This window comes from Cetorhinus maximus, chromosome 9 (genome assembly GCF_964194155.1).
Source record: "Cetorhinus maximus chromosome 9, sCetMax3.hap1.1, whole genome shotgun sequence".
In the NCBI taxonomy this organism is placed as follows: Eukaryota; Metazoa; Chordata; class Chondrichthyes; order Lamniformes; family Cetorhinidae; genus Cetorhinus; species Cetorhinus maximus.
In genome coordinates this window covers 86,072,839-86,095,928 of record NC_135887.1, presented here as the reverse complement: position 1 = coordinate 86,095,928, position 23,090 = coordinate 86,072,839, and the positions used below count along the sequence as shown (strand labels likewise).

At 40.3% G+C, this 23,090-nt stretch overlaps 1 protein-coding gene across 2 annotated transcripts in view; it reads left to right on the top strand.

The window, feature by feature from the left end:
• gtf2h1 (general transcription factor IIH, polypeptide 1) overlaps positions 1-23,090 on the top strand; it is an 82,014-nt gene that overhangs the window by 37,433 nt on the left and 21,491 nt on the right. For both annotated transcript variants that reach the window (XM_078549004.1, XM_078549003.1), the window contains 5 exons: positions 3,067-3,185; positions 6,031-6,118; positions 8,221-8,309; positions 11,913-12,030; positions 19,515-19,605. In XM_078549004.1, coding sequence (XP_078405130.1) covers positions 3,067-3,185; positions 6,031-6,118; positions 8,221-8,309; positions 11,913-12,030; positions 19,515-19,605 — 505 coding nt within the window. The remainder of the gene's footprint in view (positions 1-3,066; positions 3,186-6,030; positions 6,119-8,220; positions 8,310-11,912; positions 12,031-19,514; positions 19,606-23,090) is intronic.

Below are 23,090 nucleotides of genomic sequence, written 5' to 3'. Positions count from 1 at the left end.
TGTTTTCTGTAATAGTGGGGAACCTCAGAAGGAGGCCAAGATCAATCATTAACTCAACACGTCTGGTTGAAGATAGTTGCAAATGTTTTACCCTTGCCATTTGTACTTAAATGCTGCTTTGCCATCATTGAGGCTGGGACATTCATGGAGCCTGCTCTTCTTGTTAGTTACTTAATTCTGCATCACCATTCATTACTGAATGAATTGTTTCCTCTTGTGCCATAAGAACCTATGACTCTCAAATATGTGGCAGAGCTTTGATCTGATCTTTTACTTTTGAGGTCATTTAGCTGCTTCTGCTGTTTAGCATGAATGTAGTCCTGTGTTGTAACTTCACCAGGTTAGCACTTATCTTTAGGTACGCTGGTGCTTCTTTTGGCATACTCTTCTCTAGGGTTGGTTCCCTGGTATGATGGGAATTGTAGACTGTGACAAACCATGGGCCATGAAGTTACAGATTGTGGTGCAATAAAATTCAGTTGCCAGTGACCCACAATGCCTCATGGATGCCCACTTTTGAGTTGCTGTATTGGTAGAACCAATCTCATTTAGCACAGTGGTAGGTGGTAGTAATCAGCAGGAGGTTTCTCCTGCCCATGTTTGACCAGATGCTATGAGACTTAATGGGGTCCACAGTCAATTTTGAGGACTCCCAGGGCCATTCCCTCCCAACTATACACCATTGTGCCATCACATCTAGTGAATCTGTCTTGCCAGTGTGCCAGGGCTTTCCCACTGATGGAGGATTTTGTGCCTTTGGCTAAAGGTACGACTCCATGAGTATAACTTTCTGGTTGTTGCTTGACTAGTGTGGGACAGCTCTTCCAATTTTGGCATAAGTTGGTTAGGAGAACTTTGCAGGGTCAACAGGGCTGGGTATGACTATATAGTGTCCAAATTTGGTCAGTGCTGGGTGGTCTTTTGGGTTTTCTTAAATTTGTTTTTTTGTGTAGTGGTTTTGAAACTCAGTGGCTTCCTTGGCTGTTCAGAGGGCAGGTAATAGTTAGAACAAAAACAAAAATACCGGGAAAAACTCAGCAAGTCTGACAGCGTCTGCGGAGAGAGATACAGTTAACGTTTCGAGTCCGAATGACTCTTCATCAGAACTAAGGAAAGATAGAAAAGAGGTGAAATATAAGCTGGTTTGGGGGGAGGGGAGAGAGAGGATAGGTAGAGCTGGATAGAGGGCCAGTGATAGGTGGAGATTGCCAAAAGATGTCATAGACAAAAGGACAAAGAGGTGTTGACGGTGGTGATATTAGCTAAGAAATGTGCTAATAGGAGAAAGAGTAGAAAGCAGGACGAGCAAGGAACAGATAGCCCTAGTGGGGGTGGGATGGGGCGGCGGGGGGGAAATTGAAATAGGCTAAAAGGTAGAGATAAAACAATGGATGGAAATACATTTTAAAATAATGGAAATAGGTGGGAAAAGAAAAATATATATAAATTATTGGAAAAAGGGGGATCAGAAAGGGGGTAGGGAAGGAGGAGAGAGTTCACGATCTAAAGTTGTTGAACTCAATATTCAGTTCGGAAGGCTGTAAAGTACCTAGTTGGAAGATGAGGTGCTGTTCCTCCAGTTTGCGCTGAGCTTCACTGGAACATTGCAGCAGGCCAAGGATGGACATGTGGGCATGAGAGCAGGGTGGAGTGTTGAAATGGCAAGCGACAGGGAGGTCTGGGTCATGCTTGCGGACAGACCGAAGGCGTTCCGCAAAGCTGTCACCCAGTCTGCGTTTAATAATAAGATAATAGTTAACCACATTACAGGGGTTCTGGAGTCACATGTCAGCCACACTTGATGTCAATGGCAGATTTTCTGCCTTGAAGAACATTAATGAACCAAATGTGTTTTTACGATAACCTGGTAGTTTCATGGTTGCCAGTACAGATACTAGCTTTTTATTCAAGGTATTTTATTTACTTAACAATTAACTTAATTCAAATTCCCCACTGCTGTGGAGGGACTTGAATTCTCTTTTCTAGATCATTAGTCCAGGCCTATGGATTACTAATCTAATAACATAACCGCTATGTTACCATGTTGCTGTTATTAACCTTTTACCAAATACCTACTTATTTTATCACATGACTTGGGGCCAGCACACGGGAACCCTTTTTTTATGCAAACTGCACAGTGTAATCCTGCATCGCACCATGTATACTCCTTTCATTCTTCCAAAAGGCAGTTTGATTAGTAGTTCAGTCAAAAGGACAAGTATAAAGAGTATATGACAATATGCAAATTGACATGCACGCTTTGGGTAGGGGGAAAATTCTGTGTATGTTATGAAGGAAACTACAAAGTTGTATGGATTTGTATGCAGGCCCAAGGAAACTGCAAGTATGTGTCTATGTCTGGTTGGGTTGAGACTGCATGTACTTTGTGATGCATTAAAATGCACTGCCTCAGTTTGCACACTCTCACCTGAGTCTGAATATTATGGATTCAAAGAAACTTCATAAGTTCAACATACACATAACAATGTTAGAGGTATTAAACTGAGGCACTGTCTGTTAAGGTGGATATAAAAGATCCTACAGCATCAATTGAAGAAGAACAGGACATTCTCCCAGTGTCCTGGTCAACATTCTCCTCTCAATTAACATCCCAAAAAAACAATTAAGCTATCATTCAAATCATTTTAAAATTTTATATAAGTTGCAGTCAAAGGGCTGCAGCGTTTACCTACACAATATCAGCAACTACATTTCAAATGTAAGTTATTGTGAAATGCTGCAGGACATGATGAGGTGATATATAAATGCAGGCCTTTGACATAGTTAATAAATAATCAGGACAGATTATATATTTTTATTCAGCAGGCTACACATATTCAGGTCAGGGCCCAGTATCTGTGCATGGACTGGGGATTCAGCGAACTCCCTAAAAAGCATATGTTTATTTTTATGATGTATGTTTGGTTTCAGTGTTTCTTTTCAGAGATATAGTATATAACATAGAGAATAGATTGAATTGGTGGTTTAAATTTGGGGGGGGGTGGTGGTGTTTGTGATAACTTGTTTATCTAACAGCCTTACTGCAGCCAAAACTGTTGTTCACAGGGTTATGGAACTTCGGCGCTGTCGTCCTCTAAATCCAACAAGGAGAGCAGCAATGCTGCTATAATCCGTCGCTTCAATCATCACAGTGCTATGGTGCTGGCAGCCGTCCTCCGCAAACAGTACGTGTCAATACAGTTTCCTCTGGGTCTTTTTGTAAGATGTCTTTTAGTTTATTCACAGATTTTTGTTTGTTTTTCTTTATTCATTCATGGGATGTGGGCGTCATTGGCAAGGTCAGCATTTATTGCCCTTAAGAAGGTGTTGGTGAGCTGCCTTCACGAATACAACTGAGTGCCTTGTTAGGCCATATCAGGAGGCAGTTAAGAGTCAACCACATTGCTGCGGATCTGAAATTATACCAGACTGGGGAAGGACAGCAAAGTGTCTTCCTTGAAGGACGTTAGTGAACTGATGGGTTTTCTCTTGACAATCCGGTAGTTTTGTGGTCGCTATTACTGATACTAGGTCTTCATAGAAACAGGGAGCAGGAGTAGGCCATTTGGCCCTTCGAGCCTGCTGCACCGTTCAGTATTATCTCAACGCTATGCCTTCTCTCCATACTCCTTGATGCTCCTAATATCCAAAAATTTATCAATTTCTTTCTTGAATATACTAGGTAACCCGGCATCCACAGTCCTCTGTGATTGAGAATTCCACAGGTTGACCACCCTCTGAGTGAAGGAATTTTTTCTCATCTCAGTCCTATATGGCCTGGCCTGTATCCTGAGACTGTGGCCCTTGGTTCTAGACTCCCCAACCAGAGGGGAGATACATTCTCCCTGCATCCAGTCTGCCTAGCCCTGTTTTATTTAATTAACTGAATTTAAATTCTGAGCTGCTGTGGTGAGATTTGAATTTGAATCTCTGGATTATTAATCCAGTAACATAATCACAATGCTACTGGACCCATAATTATTTTGTGACGAATTGACAATAAATGATTAGTTCACTAAGTGATCAGTTAGGCACCCCCCCCGCCCCCACTCCTGCAGTGAATCTGGATTGCTCGAGATCACAGTCAAGACTGACCACCAGCCAGTGAGCTGGAACCCAGGCTGAGTTTTCCCCTCCATAGTCCAGAGACACAAGGGCCTTCAACTAAATTACAGCTTGAGTTAAACTCATTAAACATAGGCTGAGAACATGTCCTAGGACCTTCCAGTCTGTGTGGCTTACTGGTGCACTAGTGGTTCCTTTACCATCTATCTCCAAGCTCATCAGAACATCACTTTCGTATGCACTAGGCATGTGCAATGTTGAAATCTGCTGTTAACATGTCCTATAGGAACTGCAAAGTTGAAGTGTCAACACCTGCCTGTTAGCTGTCACAGCACTGGGTGATGATTTAATGGGGAATTCCTATTGCTATTTCCTGTCATGCCACCAGATGATGCACTAAGGGGAATTCCAGTGTGAATTTGATCACTGACTTAATCTTTTCCTCATATGTTACTCAAAATGCTTTCTAAAAAGACTTGTGTCTCATTTTTCTCAGTTAGTGAATTTCATGATCAAGATAAAGATTTTAGGCAAAATTTTGAACAATACTTTTCATAACATTTAAATTGATCCATTAAGTTGTCTCTTTTTTAACCTTTTAATTCCTTCATTAAAGTTTGAAGGTCTTTGCTTCTCCCAAAAGCCTGGGTTTGGACCTATTTTCTCACAGAGCTCTAATTCTGAGATTAATTTGAACTGTACTGTCTGAATAGATGCAGTTTGCCCAGGACATAAAAGGGATCAATAATGAGGAAAGGTTGCATAGACCAAGTCATATTGCCTTGAGCATGGGAGATGAAGGTGTTTAAGATGATTAAAGGATATCCTAGGATATTAATTTCATTCAGTAAGATGCACTTTCAGTTCAGTAACTTGTCCTGAAATAATTTTGAAAAACAAGGGAGTACATTTAGCTTTATTGAGGTTACTTTTGTATCGTGCTTTTCAAAACAGAACAGGATATGTATGACTTGAGTATGTGACAAATTACTAGTTATACACTTGCATTTTTTGATCTATAAACTTAAAATATAGCTGCAAAATAAGCACCAGTTGCAACTAACTAATTATATTGTGCTGTTTTGAAAAACAGGTTGATGCTAATGGCATAACCATGTGAAAGAGCTTCTGATTTCGAACACTGAATGAAATAGAGAGAGAGAGAGAGATACAGGGGTTAATTGATAGAGGGAGAAAGATGATTTCTTTCCTAATTTCAGTTGGATTTCTGATTTTTAAAATCCTGTTTCTTAAAGTTGGATTTTGAAAGGAAAGCCTTTAATTAGATTCATGCCAGCAGGAGGGCATAATTGTGTGACAACTTTACAAAGGTAATTTTCATTTGAGTGTGAACATAGGAATTTATAGTGGAAATATCTAAAATGGATGGCAAAATACATGAGTTTAAAATGGTAACTGAATTAGGTCTGCATGCCTTGCTTCAGTTATCCCCGTTTCACCACTCTTGACTTCTGCAATATATTAAAAGTCTTGTGTATAACATGAATTTTCTGCAAGTGTTTCACAACTTGTACCACTCCCCATCACAAGTTCCCAGTCACATCTTGTTGATAATATACAATTATAAATGAGCATGTCCTCCAAGTCATCATAAGAGATCTTCAATATACAATAACTTGCATTTATGTAGCATGTTTAGAGTAGAAGAATGTCCTAACGTCCTTTATCAAGCCATGGAGGAAAATAGAACACACGGCCAATTTGGGGGAGTGGGTGTTGGGGGAGTGATCAAAAGATTAGTCAAAAGGGTATGTTTTAAGATGAATCTTTAAAGAAAGAAGGGTAAGTAAAGCGCCAGAGTGGCTTTTGGGGGATGGGTGTGGTTGAAAGTACAGTTGTTAATAATGCGCGAGAGGGATAAGCAATGAAAAAGAGGCCAGAGGTGGAGGAATGAAGATTTTGGAAGGTAATTGTGTAATGTAATCCTTTGTGTTCCATTTGCAGAGAAACTCAAAATGATCAGAACAGTGAAAACAACAGCACTGATGGTAATTCCCGTGATTCAGATTGTTTCCAGCCACCAGTCAAGAAGGTAAGAATAAAGAATGCTGCAAAAGGAAACAAAACTGCATCATTCTAAAACAATGATTAAACAGGATAGATATCAGAATTCTCATGTGGTGAACCGTGGCCAGGACGACAACCAACAACAGGAGTAAAAACAGACTCAGAGCAAGGCCTTAAATATAGAACAAAATCATCCATCCGAGATTTACTAGCACTTCACCTGAGAATTCTGTTTCATCATGCTCGGTCGCTAAGTTAAGTCAAGTTACACTTCCCCAGTGCCTCAGTAGATTTACATGATAAGAAACTGAGTCAGGCAAACAAAGAAGTTCCATAACAAAAACAGAATTACCTGGAAAAACTCAGCAGGTCTGGCAGCATCGGTGGAGAAGAAAAAAGTTGACGTTTCGAGTCCTCATGACCCTTCAACAGAAGTTCCATGGTTTGATTCCCAGTCTGCTGAGTTAGCTGATTGCAGCTGGGTTAGTGGTAGGGACAATACAGTTAATTTAGTTTCATTTATTCTTTCATGGGATGTGGGCATAGCTGGCAAAGCCAGTATTTGTTGTCCATCCCTAATTGTCCTTGAACTGAGTGTCTTACTAGGCCAATTCAGAGGACAGTTAAGAGTCAGCCGCATTGATCGGATAGGGTTCCTGCTCCTGATTGTTAGTCATTCAGCTCAACCAGTCTTGTCAGCTCCATGTGAGCAAATGGTTTTAATCACAGTAGCCCATCCTCTTTCCATATTCCTTCAGCCTCCCTGCCTTCTTCCACTTCACTGATCTAATCTTGACTTTTGACTTGTTTCTACCTCATTCACTTGCCTTGGAAATGAATTTCACAGCTTCATGATGCTGAAGAAGTTTCTCCTATCTCTGTTTAAGTCTCTCACACTAAATTTTGTATCTATGGCCTATTGTTCTTGGTCCCTCAATCACTAGTAGCAGTCTGCTATTTAATCTGTCCCATCATTCCAAAATTTTAAACACTTCTACCATCATTTATGTTGTTCTAATGAAAAAGACCCAGTTCTTTTAGTTTTCCTTCCCATTAGTGTTTCCTCATACCAGCCAGCATCCTACTGAATCTGATGCATCCTCTTCAGAGCCTCAATATTCTCTATTAATGTGGAACCTAGTACTTCTCTCAGTACTCTAACAGGCCTTAAAGATAAGCTCATCATTACTTCTTGTCTTTTATATTCTATAGCTCAGGGGGACAAGTTCTAGAATTGCATTAAGGTAATCGACCAGAAATGTTAACTATTTTCCTCCCCACTGATGCTGCCTGACCTGCTTTTTCCAATATTTTCTGTTTGTATTTTGGAATTCAATTAGCTTGTCTAATAGCTTTAACAACTTCAGGTGCTGCCTTTAATATCCTGTGAGCCTGTATTCCCAAATCCCTCTGCTCTTCCACACTATCCCCAATGGAACAAAATATTTACCGATGCTTTCTTTAATGCCTTGATGTGAGGTATTCTTCTTTCCCAACCCTATTCAATATAGGACTTGCCTCCAACTTGGTATCCTGCTTTTCCTGATTATTCTCTTGATACGCCCAAAAAGTTACTTTTTTGCCCATTTCTACTTTGAAATTGCCTAGTTCCCCAGTCTTTCCCTTGCAAGAAAGTTGATTTTCTGACCTTCTTGTAGTTGCTTGTCTTGCACATTGTTATTTTTCATCTTTTGAAGTTTCATTTGATTAAGGCCTTGTCCAAAAATGAAACTTTATTGCTCGAATGGCCTAGTTTTAAGACCTAATTTTCTGAGGTGAAAATGTTTGTCTTCCAATTTTTCTCAGCTGTGTGGTTTCAGTTCTGATTAATTTAAAGTTAAGAAACTTTCCCTCTTGTTTTCAGGAGGAAGCGTTTGTTAACTTCAAGCTAATCAGATTTGAGTTGAAAACTGAAGTTTAATTCAATTAGAAATTATTTGAAAGGGATAAAGAAAATGGGAGACTAATGTGGCATGATACATTAGGTGAGGGGAATAGGATGGTCTGTGGATCAGAATGGCAAGATCAGGCAGGTGATGGAGCTGTAGGAGAGCACAGCAATTGGGTAGGACAGTGTGATACAGCTTGTATTAAAGTTTGATTGTTGGAAATTTTCTTTCTGTGAAGGTGAAGTTACAGGAAGCAATAGAATATGAAGACTTGGGAGAGAAGAACTCAAAGAAGACAGTTGCACTAAATTTGAAGAAGGCTGACAGGTAGGTTTGTGATTATAGAGCAGGATTGTGTGACCCGAACACATTCATGCACAAACTTATGTGCTGACGTTCAAACTGATTCAGTAACCTTTTTTTTTGGATGTGAAAGCTGAACTTTCTAAACATGAGTTAGATTATACACACAGTACACAATTGGATATTCTTCCTCGGGATACTCTTATGGTAGCTTTTTAAGGAATGCACTATCTGTTCTCTTTCCTATGCCACATGAATATGGTAACCTCAGTTATCAGTTCTTTTCTCCTGTGGTTGGGTGTAGGGGTCCCCCTTTTCCGTCAGGGACCCTCCCCACGCTCAAGTTGGTGACACCAGCTTCACAAGCGTATAGCTTGAGCAGAATGACCAGCGAAACAAGTTTCTTCTGATAATTCACAATTCCTTTATTGAATCACCCACAACCCCACAGTACAAAACACAAAATTTAAAACAAGCTATATATAACAATTCTATAATAATTTAACTCAGACATGTCAAAACATATTTCCTGTGGTTCTAATGTCTATTTAGTTGACTCCCTGGTTGAAATAATACAGGGTTTTCCATGGAAGATGTATCCAGGTGAATATTATCAGTTCTCACTCTATGAGCAAGTCTCCTGATGTTTGAGGTGGTACTGTAACAGCACCTGACTCCAAATTTAATGAGGTTTGAATGACCCTGTTCCAGCATTATTGTCTGTGGTGGTCCCAGTGTCCGCCACAAAGTCACCATGACTTGGTTAAAACTTACAAAAGCGCAGGCAAAGCACCATGTCCTGTCCTGAAACCTTAAGAAAAAACCCCTCAGACCAATATCATCAAGATACTGGCAAAAAAACACCAATTTTTCAACCCAAACCTTCACAAAACCCTCAGACCAATATCACTATGATTTGGCTGAAACTTACAGTCCCCAACACGGCTGGTCTGTCCGGTGTTGACTGTAGGCCTGAGTCAGGGTGACCAAACTCGACCCTTCTTCTGACTGCAGCCCAGATACTCAGGCCTGCTCCTCTTCTATATTAATTTAACTCAGACATGTCAAAACATATTTCCTGTGGTTCCAATGTCCATTTAGTTGATTCCCTGGTTGAAACAATACAGGATTTTCCATGGAAGATGTATCCAGGTGAATATTATCAGTTCTCATTCTATGAGCAATTCTCCTGATGTTTGAGGTGGCACTGTAACAGCACCTGACTTCAAATTAATGAGGGTTTGAATGACCCTGTTCCAGTACTATTGTCTGTTCAGTGGTTTAAAGTAGTCTTTAATTAATGGTGTTTTGTCTTTAGTCATTGATATCGTAAAAGTTCTTATAAAATGTGAAGTCAGGACATATCACCCTTTCAGCTAATAACTGGAAGTTTGAATTTCTCTTTAAAAGTTATTGGTCGCTACAGAGGTCATGACTCATGGATTGTAATTTTTAATGATTGAATTTTGTTCATTAGCTATTTTACTAACTGAGAAAAACTTGACAAAGGATACAAATTTTTACATAACTAATTTGAGTGGTTCATTGGTCACCCTTCTCAAATTAATATGAAACAAAATTCTAATAAATTTGTATACCAATCAGCTGGAAGAAACTTAGTAGGCTGGGAATTAAATGGGAAGAATGAGCCAAATATAAGAAAGCATGACAGAAAAATTCAGCCTTGTTTTAATTCTCCACGAACTTGGTCTTCAAACTGAGTGTGAGCTCCCACTCGCATTCTGCGTGGTGATCAATAAAGTTGCATTTTCTCTGCTTAAGTTGCAGGTCTGGCTAACATCTATCTCTTTTTGTTCCCCACCTCCCAGTTGGCTGCAGACCACGTGAGATCAAAACTGCCAACCCATCCCCCCCGCCTCTGAAATTTCAGGATTTTTAGGGAAGCCTGTAACCTGATCTCAAATGGCTTCCCCTATCCCCTTCTCTTTGGCAATGAGAAACATATCAGCTTTGCATCCAAGTAGAAATGCTAATTAGCTATCTCGGATCACAACAGCCTTTCATCTTAGAATCAAAGGGACTTGTTCCAGTACAAATGTTTACAACTTGATGTCGATAATACCTTTCTGGCTCTTGGGAGACTTAGGCTCTTCTCGTTGTGGACTTATAAACAGCTGTCATTGTCCCCAGGTGTAAACATCCATCACCTCCATCTCATTTTGACTCTCCCTTTGATCTTCAAGAATTAAACTATCCAGGTTTAGTGTCAAGCAAATTCAAGCATATGTCACATGACTTTTATTTATTTGAAATTTAAAGATACAGTGCTAAACTATAACACTCTTACAAGCCAAAAGATATAGTCCTAAAATATAATAATCCGACAAACCTAAACTTGTAACAGTGATTACCAGTGAAGTTCAATTATCTTAAGTCGTATGTAATTACCATTGGGCCAGAAAACCTGAAATCCATGGAGAAGATGCCCCATCATTCACATACAGCAGTATATTTCAAATGTGCATTGACTTTTTACATAGTGTTGCCACTGCCTGCAAATGAGTAGGAAGCTTAAAAGCTCAAGAGTGTGCAATTGATGAAACAGGGACAAGAGAGGAATGAGCTGGAAACCAGGAACCTGAGAAAGATTAATAAAACCGAGAGCCCAGAATAGCAAAGGTTTTGGGCATGGGCCAGAAACAAATTTTTGCGCTTCCCAGAGCAAGTGACTTATAGTATCATTCACTACATTAACTTGTGTATAAGACTTCTTTTAACCTCCCAAAGAATGATCTACCATTGAAAACTTATAGATGAGTTTATACAGTAGAAAAAGCCACTTGTTTAGATATAATCATTTTTAATATCTATCTGTCCTCAAAAACCTATTCGTTTTCTGTTTTGCTGCACTGGAATGGCTTCAGGTTCCCCTTGTTTTTAAGATGGATGGGTGCAACTGTTGCTTGGGTTATCAGGCTAAATACCATTTGCATAAAATCACAAATGTCAATATTTTCATTATTTGAATGGAGTTGTTGCTGTTAAATTGAAGATAACTGACTTTGCTGCATGGACTATTCACGTGATTTTGGTAAATTGACAAATCTGTCCTGATGACTCCTAAATTTACTCGACTAATGTTCCAATCTTTGAGTCAGTAACTAATTCTAGCTGTGCTATGATCAAAATCTCTTACGGTGCCGCACCTAAACACAAAATATATCAGGACATTGTTAGCCGATCTAGCCACCAATGAAAGGTCTGTCCAGTACTGTAGGGTGGGTTACTGCCACAAAATTTGTTGATCTATGTAGTTGGGGACATTGCAGCCTTTTGTGTATAATCATAGAGTCATAGAGTTTTACGGCATGAAAAGAGGCCCTTCAGCCCATTGTGTAATAAATGCACTCTATCTTGTTTGTAGCTGTAATTTTGCTGAAAGGGACTAATATGTGAAATCTGGTTGTTGATCTTTATAACTCACTGGAGTGAGCTGCATTGGATTGAAGTATGAAAAGCGAGGAATTGAGTAAATTCTAGAGACCGCTGCATATTACTTCTTAGTGTTCCGACAACAGTTCTTATGTAACTAAAATAAAGCACAGTTATCAGAACAAAGTTCTTATTTTTAGTAAAATTCAATCTTTTTTTCTATTTTTCTTTTAGATATTTTCATGGTCCAACTCCTGTTCAATCTCAACATTACGCAACTAGCCAGGATATCATTAACTCAGTCCATTGTATACGACAAGAAATGGCTAATTACAGTCCCAGTCTTGCTCAGGTATGATCAATAAAATAAGCGTAAACATTTTGTGCCTGTGCCAAACACAGATATCATCTTGTCTGTGTTGTAGTTTCAACAGGCCAGAAAGAGGAGCAGAGTAGAATGAAGCTTTGTAAACAAAAACTGAACTACATAGAGGGAATGAGGCACATCTGTACCTATGGTGGGTCACCCTTGCTCATTTATGTCAACCTCCCATTTGACTAGTCAGTATACTATGGAGAACAACATATGAATACAAAAAAAAGTGAACCATTGCCAAAAGTACATTATATTGCTTCTGTCACAAATCACATATGATCATTTGTTATCCTACTACTGAATAGCCAAAATGGAGATTGAATTAGTAAGGACATTGGATTCACCATTATAGGGATTGAATTTCACTCCTCATCCACGAAGCTTAGCTCCAACCAGCTCTTTGAACTGGTGAAAATCTGGACTTTTACTTTTTTTTCTCCAAACTTGATGAAGACACAATTTGTTATAGGAATAAGCTGTACAGATCGACAATTATATGCTTTATTTTTGAGCAGTATCAGAGTTAAGAGTGCAGATGGAGTGCAACAATTAGCTTCAGCACCACTGAGCTACAGAAGAGAAAATGAGCCTAATTTTCTGCTCCTGATTGCTACCTAAAGACCTCTGATAAAAAATATCTGGATGTGTGATGGCAGGATTGGATTCTGTTGTGATGCACCACACAATTAAAAGATCCTACCAACACTCGCTGTCCAGACTCTTATGAATAAAACTCACAACTTCTGCTACCTAGAAGGACAAGGGTAGCAGATACATGGGAACACCACCACCTTCGAGTGCCCTCCAAGTCACATACCATCCTGATTTGGAACTATATCACCATTCCTTCACTGTTGCTGGGTCAAAAGCCTGGAACTTCTTTCCTAACAACACAGTGGGTGTACCTACACCACATGGACTGCAGCGGTTCCAAAATATGACTCAGCACCATCTTCTGGCAAACGTAAATGAGCCACATTACATAGGGCGTACATCCCAACGATTCTACTGTTGGATGTGATTCTGTGATTGGGCAGCACTAGCTGAACAATCCTGAGTGCACTAATAGTTACACTAGCAACGATTTTAAGACAATCAGTCAAGTTTGTAACATTTATGCTTGCTAGAAACGATGTACATTCATATATAAGGATCCATTCTCTGCAAACTAAAGGAATATGTTCAAGCCTTGCACCTTTTTTGAATTACTCAGGAGCTTGAGGGGCCCTTAGTTCCCTGTTCTTTTTCCATGGTAGCGCCTCGGCTAATCAGAGTTGAATTGCCAACCAACCAGCATGCCTTTTTCCTGTGATATAAATTGTTGTGATCATTTGAAATTTGGCATTCTTGAGTTTGTCCTATGAGTGCAAGGCAAAAAGCTTCAGCAACATGTCTCTTTTCAGCAATATTTGAGTTCTGTAATCTGCTTTCTGTTCCTTAGCCAATCTCTTACCCCCTATACCATTGTCCCTTTAATCCCATGGGATCCTATTTTGCTAACAGTGCTTTAATGTGGTACTTTAACATCTTTTGAAAGTCCATATACACATCATCAGCTGCAGTACCCTCATCAAACCTCTCTGCTATTTCATCAAAGAACTTAATCAAATTAGTCAAACATGTTTGCCTTTAACAATTCTGTACTGACTTTCATTTATTGGCCATGCTTTTCCAATGCCCCAAATAATTGTCTCTAAAAGTTTACCCCACTGATGTTAAGCTGACTGGCTTATATTTGGAAGGTTTACCCCTCTCCCCCTTTTTTAAAGAGGGATGGAAGATTTGCAATCTTCTGACACTACTCCCATAATCTAAGGAGCATTGGAGAATTGTGGCCAGTGTCTCCACAAGTTCCACCCTTCGTTCCCTCAGTAACCTAGGATGCATCCCATTCTGATTGGGTGACATTTCTACTTTGAGGGTTACCAGCCTTTTAAGTACCTCCTATTTATCTATTTTTACCCCCATCCAATTTCACTACTCCCTCTACCTTTACTGCCACATGGGCACTGTCCTCTTCTCTAGCGAAGGCAGATGCAAAGTACTTGTTAGTGCCTCTGCCTTCACAAAAATATTTCCTTTTTGGTAATGGGCCCCATCTTTCCTTTGGCTATCCTTTTACCATTATGTTTGGAAACAACTTTTGAGTTCTCTTTTTTTGTTAGAAGCAAATCTATTCTCTTACTCTCTCTTTGACCCTATTATTCCTTTTGAAGATCTGTATTTTCTATATTCTGCTTTGTTCTCTACTGTATTATTTATCTTATGTTTGTCGTAAGCCTCCTTTTATTTGTTTAATTTTAATCTAATTGGCCGGATTTTGTGGTTGGCAGTACTTGCCGCTGACTTCAAATAAATCTCTACATGAACTTATTGCAAACCCGGTAGCAAGAATTTTGGCTGCCTTGAAGGAGGATTCCTTCTTGGCATGGACTGCAGCAAGGCCAAGCAACATAGTCTAACGTAGGTGAAAATGGCTGGCAGTTGTGGATGCAACTTTCAGTCACTGCACCATAAAAAAACTATATAAAGCAGGCTGCTGGAAAATGATCTTAAAAAATAAATTGGCAAGCCACATTTTAGCAGGCATAATTTTACAAAATTTGAAATTAAATTTTTTTAAAAAAAGATAATTTTGATCAGGTACATAATTTTAAAAAGTGATGTTTAAAAATTCAGATCAGACTAAAAAGTCATAGATTTTACTTTTTGACAAGATTTATCAGACTTTTAAAAGGTTTCAAGTTTAAGAAATCAATCGATTTTAACTTTTAAAACTGCAACAAGGAGAACCTACTGATCTCTCTCCCCTTGACGTTCAATGGCATTACCATTGCTGAATCCCCCACAATCAACATCCTGGGTATTACCACTGACCAGAAACTAAATTGGACTAGCCATATAAATACAGTAGTTACAAGAGCAAGTCAGAAGCTTGAAATTATTCAGCGAATAACTCACCTCCTGACTTTTTTTGGACAAGACATGTTTGGGGCAATTTTCTACATTCTCGGGTAGTTGCCATGTTGTAGCTGTATTAGAAGAGCTTAGCATGTTAAGATCCAGTCAGGGACCAGTAACTTTTTGTTAAAGTAGGCAAAGTTTGAAATCCTAGATACCCACTAGGAGAATAAAGCCACAAGATTCCAAGGTTTTAAACAATCAAAATAAACATTACTATATATAGTTAGAAAAGTAAAACAATCTGCAATATCTATCTTCTACTCTAACATTCAGAATTAACATAAGATAAATATGAATTAACAGGCAAACTATGGCCGAACACACCACACTGCACATTAAATGGCATTTGTGACCAAGACGGATCCCATGGATTTCTCAGCAACCCACTCGGATGCCTGTGACCAATGAGAGTCCCAATACCTCGTTAAAGCTCTGTCTCCCTTATGAGGGATTTCAACTCTACTTTTGAAGATCCAGCCTCTGAATTCCCACAAAAGCTGCTCCAATTCAGACTGCCTAAATGACTGCTCACCTCCCAGGGTTCAGTCTCTTCTGAGACTGCATTCCACAGGATTCACAAAGCTGCACTCCCGCCTCTAATTACCGGCACAATTCCAGGTATTTCACAGACCGCTAGCTTTACTAAACTGGCACTGCCCCCGGGTTTCTTCAAACTCCTGTCTTCCTGCTGCACTGAACTATAACTGGCTCCCAGGGCTTCTGTAAGCCCTAACTGCCTGGCACAGAACCAGTAATCTTCCTCCACCTTCTCAGCTCCCCAGGAGTTCGCTGAGTCCTAACTGCCTGGAGCCTGCTAATATCTCCCAGGGCTTTTCTGTGAGCTGTGAACCACATGAGATCCAAACTGCAGCCAACCCCCTCACCAGGTAAACACACAGATCAATTGAAATCAGAGAACCTTCTTAAGCTCCACCCATCTCCATGATGATGTAGCCTTTCAGGGTTCACTGAATGCTTTTAAACGAAATTAGCTCTAACTCCCAAAGTCTAGACTGCACTTCTTTGCAAGCAGTGTAGGCACCAGTCTCCAGCTAAGTAAGCCCACCTGCTGTTTTATGGCTCTTACCTTTCTAGCTATTGATCACTTAAGTCAACATGGCCCCGACCTTTTAAGTGTAATAAAATGCAAGCTGCTTTAGTTGCATTTATTCCATTTTCTACAGTTAAACTTTAATCTTCCCAGAATGAAAAAATTACCTCAAATATTAACATGAACCTTGAACTGGATAGTCGCAACAGGCATGACTAGTTTTGGAGCACAAGCCTTCAGTATTTCTGCTGGGATGTTGTCAGGACACCATAGCCTTTTCTGCATCCAGTCTGTGTTCAGTCATTTTTTGATATCACGTGGAGTGAATTGAATTGTCAGTAGACTGGCATTTGTGATGCTGGGGACCTCAAGAGGAGGCCAAGATGGATCATCCACTTGGCACTTCTGGCAGAAGATGGTTTCAAATACTTCAGCTTGTCTTTTTGCACTGACATGCTGGGCTGCCCCATCATTGAAGATTGGGATGTTTGTGGAGCCGCCACCTCCAGTTAGTTGTTTATTGTCCACCATCATTTAAAGCCAGATGTAGCAAGACTGCAAGGCTTTGACCTGACACATTAATTATTGGATTGCTTAGTTCTGTCTTTTACATGCTGCCTACACTATTCAGCATGCATGTAGTCCTTTGCTGTAGCTTCACCAGGTTGGCATCTCATGTGATGCCTGGTACTGCTCCTGGCATTCTTCATTGAACCAGAGTTGGTCCCCCAGCTTGATAGTAATGGTAAAGTGAGGGATTATAGTTCAGTGCAATTGTCTGGTGCGCCTTGTTTTTCCTCTCTTAATGTTTCATCCTGGTGCCCATCCTCCTGCCAAATTAGTTTGGACACCATTTCTCCCCTCCCCTCTCTGCCACCAACCCCCAGCTAGTTAACCTTCCCACGATGCCATTGATTCCAGCTCTATGAAGGTGCAGCCCATCCACCTTGAACAAGTGTCCCCTGTCCCATTTATGTGATCCCAATGTTCCAGGATTCTGAAGACCTCCCTTCTAATTCATTTCTCCAGTCACACGTTAACCTGTCCTATCCTATTATTCCTATACTCGCTACTGTGTGATACTGGGAGTGATTCAGAGAGACCTTTTGAGGTTCTCCACTTCAATTTCCTCCTAAGAACCCGAAACTCTGTCTACAGGATCTGAACACTTTTCCTTCCTATGTCATTGGTACCCACAGGGGCAAAGACTTCCCCTTCCCCTCTCAAAACATTTTGAACATGTTCAATGAAGTCCTTTACTCTGGCATCAGGGAAGCAACACACCATACACAACTTGCATCGGAAGTTGCATAAGTGTTTTTTTTGCTGGGAGCTTTTCCTCCTGCAGAATTTTCATCCCTACCTAGAGCCATTGACTCCTCCGCAATAGAGCTCTGTAACCAGCGGATTTCCTCTTACCTTGCCCAATTTGTCATTTGTATATATGAGCTTTGACAGTGAATATTGGGAAGCTAGATATCAAAAGACAAGCCTGATTGTGTTCTTCTGTGCATTACAGGTTGCCTTACAGTAATAAAAGGATATAAATGCATTTAAGCATTTCAGAGAAGGTCCACTTAACTGATACCTGGGATGGGGTAGGGTGGTTATCTTAAAGGAAAGGTTTGATGCTGGGTCTGTGTCGTTTGGAGTTTAGAAGATTGAGAGGTGATAGTTTGAAACATATAAGATCCTGAGGGGACTTGACAGGGTGGATGTTGAAAGGACGTTTCTCCTTGTGGAAGACACTAGAACTAGAGGTTACAGTTTAAAAATAAAGGGTCTCCCATTTAAGACAGAGATGAGAAGAATTTTTTTTCTCTGAGGGTCATGAATCTTTCCCAGAGAGCAGTGGAGACAGGGACAATGAATATTTTTAAAGCACAGGTAGGTAGATTCTTGACTAACAAGGGAGTCAAAGGTTATTGGGGCTAGGCAGAATGTTGAGTTGAGGCCACAATCAGACCAGTTGTGATCTTGTTAAATGGCAGAGCAGGCTCAAGGGGCCAAGTGGCCTACTGCTGCTCCTAATTTGTATGTAACTGGCAGAAAACAGAGAGTAGGAATAAATGGGTCATTCTCGCATTGGCAGGCTGTGACTAGTGGGGTGCTGCAAGGATCAGTACTTGGGCCCCAGCTGTTCAAAATATATATCAATGATTTGGATGTGGAGACCAAATGTAATATTTCCAAGTTCATGGCTGATGCAAAGCTAGGTGGGAATGTGTGTTGTGAGGAAGATGCAAAGCCACTTCAAGGGGATTTGGACAGACTTAGTGAATGGGCAAGAACATAGCTGATGGAATATCATGTAGAAAATGTGAGGTTATCCATTTGGTAGGAGGAACAGATGTGCAGAATACTTCTTAAATGATGAGAGATTAGAAAGGGTAGATGTACAAAGGGAGCTGGGTGTCCTCATCAATAAGTCACTGAAAGCTAACATGCAGGTGCAGCAACCAATTAGGAAGGCTGATGGTATGCTAGCCTTTAATGTAAGTAGATTTGAGCACAGAAGTAGCAAAGTCTTGCTTCAATTGTATAGAACCTTGGTTAGACCACACCTGGAGTAGTGTGTGCAGTTTTGGTCCCCTTTCCTTAGGAAGGATGTTATTGCCATAGAAGGTTCACCAGACTTGCTCCCAGGATGGCAGGGCTGTCGTTATGAAGATAGATTTGGGAAACAGGGCTTGTATTCTCCAGAGTTTCGAAGAATGAGAGGTGATCTCATTAAAACCTACAAAATACTTGAAGGGATAGACAGGGTAGATGCAGGTAAGATGTTTCCCCAGGTTGGGGAGTCTAGAACCAGGCAGCACATTTTCAAAATAAGGGGGAAGCCACTTAAGACCTAGATGGGGAGAGATATTTTTATTCAGAGGGTTGTGAATCTTTGGAATTCTCTACTCCACAGAGGGCTGTGGAAGGTCAGTCATTGAGTATGTTTAAAGTAGAGATTGAGAGATTTCTAAATACCAATTATGTAAAGGAATATGGGAATAGTTCAGGGAAAAAGGCATTAAGCAGATGATCAGCCATGATCCTATTGAATAGTGGAGCAGGTTCGATGGGCTGAATGACCTACTCATGCTCCTATGTTTGTAATCAGGAGGAGGAATGGTGTTTTTCTTTTCCTTAGCCCTCGGGCAATTATCACTGCTCTGCTGCTGCTCTGAAATCAATCATGACTATTTTTCACAATTCAAGTGGACATAGTTTGAAAATTTCACTTACCTACTATTATATTCTATTGGTATTACTATAATAATACTGGACTGTGTAGTACCATCTAAATATAAACTTGAATCTGATGAGCATCTTAAAAAATATATATCTAGCTTTATAACTATACACACAGATTTTCTGCTTGCTCAACCGACTCTAGAACATAGTTCAAAATCCAAGGTCATTTCACTGACATCTTCCTTGCACATCCCCTGGTCAGGTTCTGTCCAGCAATATGGCGAGCAGTGCAATTAGTGACCTGTCACCTGGTGGAGTGCTCATGCAAGGAGGAACATCCCAAGCTATAAACCGTGAGTATCTGTCCTGACACACACTGCCGAAGGTTTGTGCAATTGTCACTAATGCTTCATGTTTGTGTGACTATATTTAAGTAACCCTCTCTGTTCCCACTAATCTGTATCTGTAAAACATGGTTTGATGCAGCCCCTCTATTTATATGATCCTTATTGTTTTCTGGATTGCAGAGAAACAGCTCCTGCAATTTTTCAGGGATAGAGCATGCAGAATTGTTCAGTATAGAGCCATATAGAGCAGCAAGGTTACAGGCTGCATCATAATCCTGTGCTGGTCATAGCTAGAGTGGCCGTGGTTGAGAGGCACTACAGCCGAAGGGAAAACTCAGCTTTGGCTCCTGCTGTTGATGACTATTTATTGACTCTATCTGGGTTTTGCATAAGTACTGCTTTAAGCCTGAATGGTGTACATTTTTTCACTTGCACCCCCAATATTTTATCTGCCAAAACTTGCTTGCTGAGGCCTACAAGGGAAGACACTACTACCGTGGCATACTGGAGAACTGGGTGTCTGCGGCGGTGTACTCAAGCATTAGTCAGCACCTATAGGGTTTGGGGGTGGGGGGTGCGGGGGGAGGGGGGGGGGGGTGTGGGAAAGGGAGTGGAATTCTGTGCTATATCACATGCAGGTCTTGCATAGGGACCATTTTACAGCGAAGTCAGACTTTGGTGTTGAATAAAGGTCAGATTGTTAATAATGAGCATTACTATCAGTATGAGCAGACTGTCTTCAGTGTATCTATGTTGAGAAAATCTGAACTGGGCAAACTAGAAATAGGAAGTTAAAAGCTGCTGGGTTAGGATTTGGCTGTTCACGGTTGAACACTGCGCAATGAAAATTCGGGGATTTGTTGACGTAAATGTCTTGGCCCCATTATCTAAATTAAATAGTTGGTGAATTTAGTGTTTTCAAAACATTTTGATTGATGACCTCAGTTAGGGTTGGAAACTCTGGCTGGCTGTATAATTCCACAACTTAAACTGTCCATGTTTAAAATGGCAGCTGATCATCAGCCTAAAAGCATTAACCATTATCCATTTGCATTACTGTGAATTACTAAGTTGCAGAAACTCAGTATTGTACTTACTCAGTTGTATTTACTCAGTAGTTTGTAGGCTTCATGCCCTTTAGTTTTTTATCTCTTCTACAATTTAAAATGTAGATTTAATATCATGGAATAATGTTTCACACCCTGAAGATAGTAGATTGGAGGAAGTGAATTACAAGATGGCAACTCCGCCGACTGGTGGTATTATAAAATGTTGGGGTGTAATGTCCCATCTCAAAAATCTGCTAAGCAGCTGCTTGGGACAACTAGCTAGAATAATTTTTAACAAAAATAAAAATACCTGGAAAAACTCAGCAGGTCTGACAGCATCTACGGAGAGGAACACAGTTAACGTTTTGAGTCCGTATGACTCTTCAACAGAACTAAGGAAAAAAAGAAGAGAGGTGAAATATAAGCTGGTTTAAGTACGGCGGTGGGGGGGCGGGGGGGTGGGGGGGGATTAGAGCTGGATAGAGGGCCAGTGATAAGTGGAGATAGCCAAAAGATGTCATAGACAAAAGGACAAAGAGCTGTTGATGGTGGTGATATTAACTAAGGAATGTGCTAATAGGTGACAAGGGTAGAAAGCAGGACGAGCAAGGTACAGATAGCCCTAGTGGGGGTGGGGTGGGGGGAAGGGATCGAAATAGGCTAAAATGTAGAGATAAAACAATGGATGGAAATACATTTAAAAATAATTGAAATAATTGGGAAAAGAAAATTCTATATAAATTATTGGAAAAAAGGGGGGTCGGAAAGGGGGTGGGGATGGAGGAGAGAGTTCATGATCTAAAATTGTTGAACTCAATATTCAGTCCGGAAGGCTGTAAAGTGCCTAGTCGGAAGATGAGGTGCTGTTCCTCCAGTTCCAGTTCCTCCCACCCCCTTTCTGACCCCCCTTTTTTCCAATAATTTATATAGATTTTTCTTTTCCCACCTATTTCCATTATTTTTAAATGTATTTCCATCCATTGTTTTATCTCTACCTTTTAGCCTATTTTGATCCCTTCCCCCCATCCCACCCCCACTAGGGAGATCTGTACCTTGCTCGTCCTGCTTTCTACACTTAATGTCACCTATTAGCACATTCCTTAGATAATATCACCACCGTCAACACCTCTTTGTCCTTTTGTCTATGACATCTTTTGGCTATCTCCACCTATCACTGGCCATCTATCCAGCTCTACTTGTCCCACCCCCCCTTAAACCAGCTTATATTTCACCTCTCTTCTATTTTTCCTTAATTCTGTTGAAGAGTCATACGGACTCGAAACGTTAACTGTGTTCCTCTCCGCAGATGCTGTCAGACCTGCTGAGCTTTTCCAGGTATTTTTATTTTTGTTTAGAATAATTTTTAATTCTATTAACCTTTCCGCAATATACTTGTATATAGTGGGCAAACCGTGTTTGTTCGAATGTACCTGCTATAAGGATTAGGAAGTGTATTTGTTTGTTCACCATGAAAACTTGGCATGTTGCAGTGGCTCAGGAATCTGGTGGAAGAAAAATGCAATAAAAACTGAAAATGCTAAAAATACTCAGAAGGTTGATGGCATCTGTAGAGAGGGAAACAGTTAACATTTGAGGTTGATGACCTTTTCATCAGAACTTGAAGACGTTAGAGATGTTAGAATAGGAGAGGACGTGGCATAGTGGTATTGTAACTGGATGAGTATTCCAGAAGCCCAGGGTAATGCTCTGGGGACCTGGGTTCAAATCCCAGATGGTGAAATTTGAATTCAGTAAAAATCTGGAATTAAAAGTCTGATGACCCATGAAGACCTGTTCTTGTTCACTAGTGACTCCAGACCCACAACAATGTGGTTGACTCTTAAATGCCCTCTGAACAAGGGTAATTAGGGATGGGCAATAAATGCTGGCTTAAAAACCTAGCCAGCCTACATCCCATGAATGAATTTTTTAAAATTAACAGGTTTTAAGCAAGTACAGAAGCAGGGAAAGGTGAGTGGAAGGGAAGGTCTATGATGGTGTAGAAGGCAGGGGAAATTATGACAAAAGGATGATGGTGCAAAGCAAAATGGGTGGTGATGGGATAATAAAAAAACAAAAGATGGGTCCAGGGGAAATGTAAATGGTAAAAGCAGAACCATTACTACTACCTGCAGTCTGAGAAAATGGTTATGAAATTGTTGAATTTAATCTTGAAGCCAGAAGTTATTAAATGCCTAATTAAAAGATGAGGTGTTGTTCCTCATGCTTGCTTCAAGGTTCATTGATACAGTTTAAGAGGCCAGGGTCAAAGTGGAGTGAAGAATTGAAGTGGCAGATTAAAAGGCAGGTCAACACTAGACGATGGAAGGCAGCTCCTACCTTCAATTAGCTAACCTGCCTTAACAATTCACACATTCTCTGCATCTCCTGGTTTTTATTTCTCATAATTCTTCCATCAAGATCTTACACTAACATCAGTTC